Source organism: Sitodiplosis mosellana, unplaced genomic scaffold (genome assembly GCF_009176505.1).
Source record: "Sitodiplosis mosellana isolate CC-2019 unplaced genomic scaffold, AAFC_SMos_1.0 Smas_scaffold_2244, whole genome shotgun sequence".
Lineage (NCBI taxonomy): Eukaryota > Metazoa > Arthropoda > Insecta > Diptera > Cecidomyiidae > Sitodiplosis > Sitodiplosis mosellana.
Window position 1 is genome coordinate 6,456 of NW_022597486.1, and position 2,376 is coordinate 8,831.

A 2,376-nucleotide genomic window follows, 5' to 3' on the forward strand; every position below is an offset into this window, starting at 1 on the left:
AAAGCAATTTCTTTGACACTAAAGTACAGAAAGTTTTTTTTATGATTTTGATATGAGGTTTATTATCGGTGAGCACATCCTCGCGCTTGCCGAGATAACAAAGTGTTGGCCTTTCCACTTGTCGTCTCGACGAAAAAAAATAACAATTCTGTATAAATAGCCAAAATAATGACACCGTTGATATCAGTTGTGTCGAAGCGCATTTTTCCGTAAGTTCACTTACGTCGAAAGAAGTGGAGAAGAGAGTCAATTTTAAAGAGAGAAAAAAAGCAGTTGAACGCAACTGAAATTCCAATCCTCCGAGCGTAATTCAACGTTTGCATTTTATCAGTGTATTAAATAACAACAGCTCTAGATTAAGATAGAGAGCGAGAGAAAGAAAGAAGGTAACGAAACCAAAAGAAGGAAACAAACTTTCGGGAAGATGTCGTTTAATTCACTCTTGAAATGTTTGCTGACTTTGTTCGCCGTCTTGTCGGCGATTCCAATTTTAACGGAAGCGCATCCACTCGCAACCGACTCGGGTAAACACACTCAACTCAATTCAACTCCATCCAATTAAATAGAAATGTTGCCTTCATTTGATTTTAATCATAAATATATTTCTCTTTGCCCTGTCGATGATTTTCCAGATTGTATCATCCAAGTGAAAAAGGATTTGGGAGAACCGCAACCACTGTTACTCAATCCACGAACCGATGAGTTTCTATTTCCCAAAACGAGCGATGGTGAAATTGAATTTTCACAGGGTGATGGCATCAAAATGTATTGCACACATGGCTTTCGTTCGCCATTCGATGGCAAAAAATCGATTATGGCTTCATGCGTTGCTGGCAAACAATTTAAAGTCGATAACAATTTGGTGGATGTTTCGAGGCTCGTTTGCATTCAATATCCAGAGCACAACGTTCGTCGTACGAATGACAAGTGCACGGACGGTATAATTGCTGAAATTGGTTTTCAAACGGATCGCAAATGGTTGCATTTGATGCGAGTGTGTCACAATGAAACGATTGGCTCGACAAATTGGGTACAATATAAACAAAATCCAGCAAATCGCGGCTATCAACACGCAATCAAACAAGTTGATTTCGTACAAGGCGACTTTTATCAAGGTATTTTACACGTGACATATTTTCGATTATCATCAAAGCACGAGTCTAGCCGATAACTCATGGTTTGATTTGTTTTTTTTTTCTTTCTTTCTGTTTCTCTTTCTGTTCGGTACTGTGCTGGTTTTTTTTCTCGCAGGGCTCAAGGTGAACGATTTGTATTCGCGAAATGTTCAGCGTGAAACATGTTCGATAATTCTACAGTCGAAACCGTTGTGCATGAATTTGATGCCGAACGGAGGGGATTATTTTTTATCAAGAGGTCATTTAGCTGCACGCTCTGACTTCATTTACACTACACATCAACGGGCAAGCTATTACTTTCTCAATGTAGCATCTCAATGGCAATCGCTGAACGGGGCCAATTGGAACATACTAGAAGAGGTAAAATTAAAGACTCAAACATCACATTTACCGAAAACTTTTCCATGCACACACAAACACTGACTAACTAACACACTAAAATTCGATTAAATTCAATTTAAAGCATTTGAGACGTTACATCGATCAACAGAATTTAAATGCCGAAATTCACACGGGAACGTATGGAATTGTGCAGTATGATGATCGGAAAGGCATATCACGAGACATGTATTTGTCATCAAATGAAAAGACAAAATTTCAGAAGATACCCGTTCCAAAAATCTATTATAAAATGGTTGTCGCCGACAATGATGCCGGGATCGTATTCATCGGCGTGAACAACCCGTATGCAGACGAAGCGGAAATCAAACGAAACTACATTTTCTGCGAAAATGTGATATCCAAAGTGAATTATATTCCATGGAAACCAAACCTACGACTGGGTCATATATACGCCTGTCCGAACGATGAATTCGTTAAGTTTGTTCCGAACGCACCAAAAGTGCCGAAAATCAATCGGATATTGCTGTAATGGATTGTATGCGAGGGGTAAACCACCTCAGAATTGGCGGATGGAGGATATGAAACGTGCTCGTATAACGTACTGATAAAACCTTCTGAAAATCCATAAGAAAAACCATACGTCAGATGATAAATAAATTTGGAATGACTGGCAGGTCGTAAAAAAATTTATGGCATCCTTGCGATGCCGGTATAATACCTGTCAACGTTCATTTAGTTATCGTCATTGTTGCAAGGTTTGTCAGTTCGTCACAGTAGTCCCCCAACAATTCTGTGGTGTTTGCCCATTGCTCGTGTTTTAATACCCGTCCATGTACTGTTTGAGAGAGAGAGAGAGAGAGAGAGAGAGAGAGAGAGAGAGAGAGAGAGAGAGAGAGAG

General features: G+C 39.5%; 1 protein-coding gene across 1 annotated transcript; it reads left to right on the forward strand.

Annotated features, from left to right (window-relative positions):
• Positions 1 to 233: 233 nt before the first annotated feature.
• On the forward strand, positions 234 to 2,178 carry LOC129571388 (uncharacterized). Its single transcript, XM_055451192.1, has 4 exons — positions 234 to 524; positions 633 to 1,115; positions 1,252 to 1,496; positions 1,600 to 2,178. Exons 1-4 carry the CDS (start codon positions 425 to 427, stop codon positions 2,005 to 2,007), a joined length of 1,236 nt encoding a protein of 411 aa, XP_055307167.1. The 5' UTR covers positions 234 to 424; the 3' UTR covers positions 2,008 to 2,178.
• The last annotated feature ends 198 nt before the right edge of the window (positions 2,179 to 2,376 follow it).

What these genes read in the sequence shown, in the direction of transcription:
- LOC129571388 (XM_055451192.1), top strand. Translation starts at nt 425, where the DNA reads ATGTCGTTTAATTCACTCTTGAAATGTTTGCTGACTTTGTTCGCCGTC. An exon ending in ACAAGGCGACTTTTATCAAG is followed by an intron (nt 1,116 to 1,251) that starts GTATTTTACACG and finishes TTTTTCTCGCAG; the next exon opens with GGCTCAAGGTGAACGATTTG. An exon ending in ATTGGAACATACTAGAAGAG is followed by an intron (nt 1,497 to 1,599) that starts GTAAAATTAAAG and finishes TTCAATTTAAAG; the next exon opens with CATTTGAGACGTTACATCGA.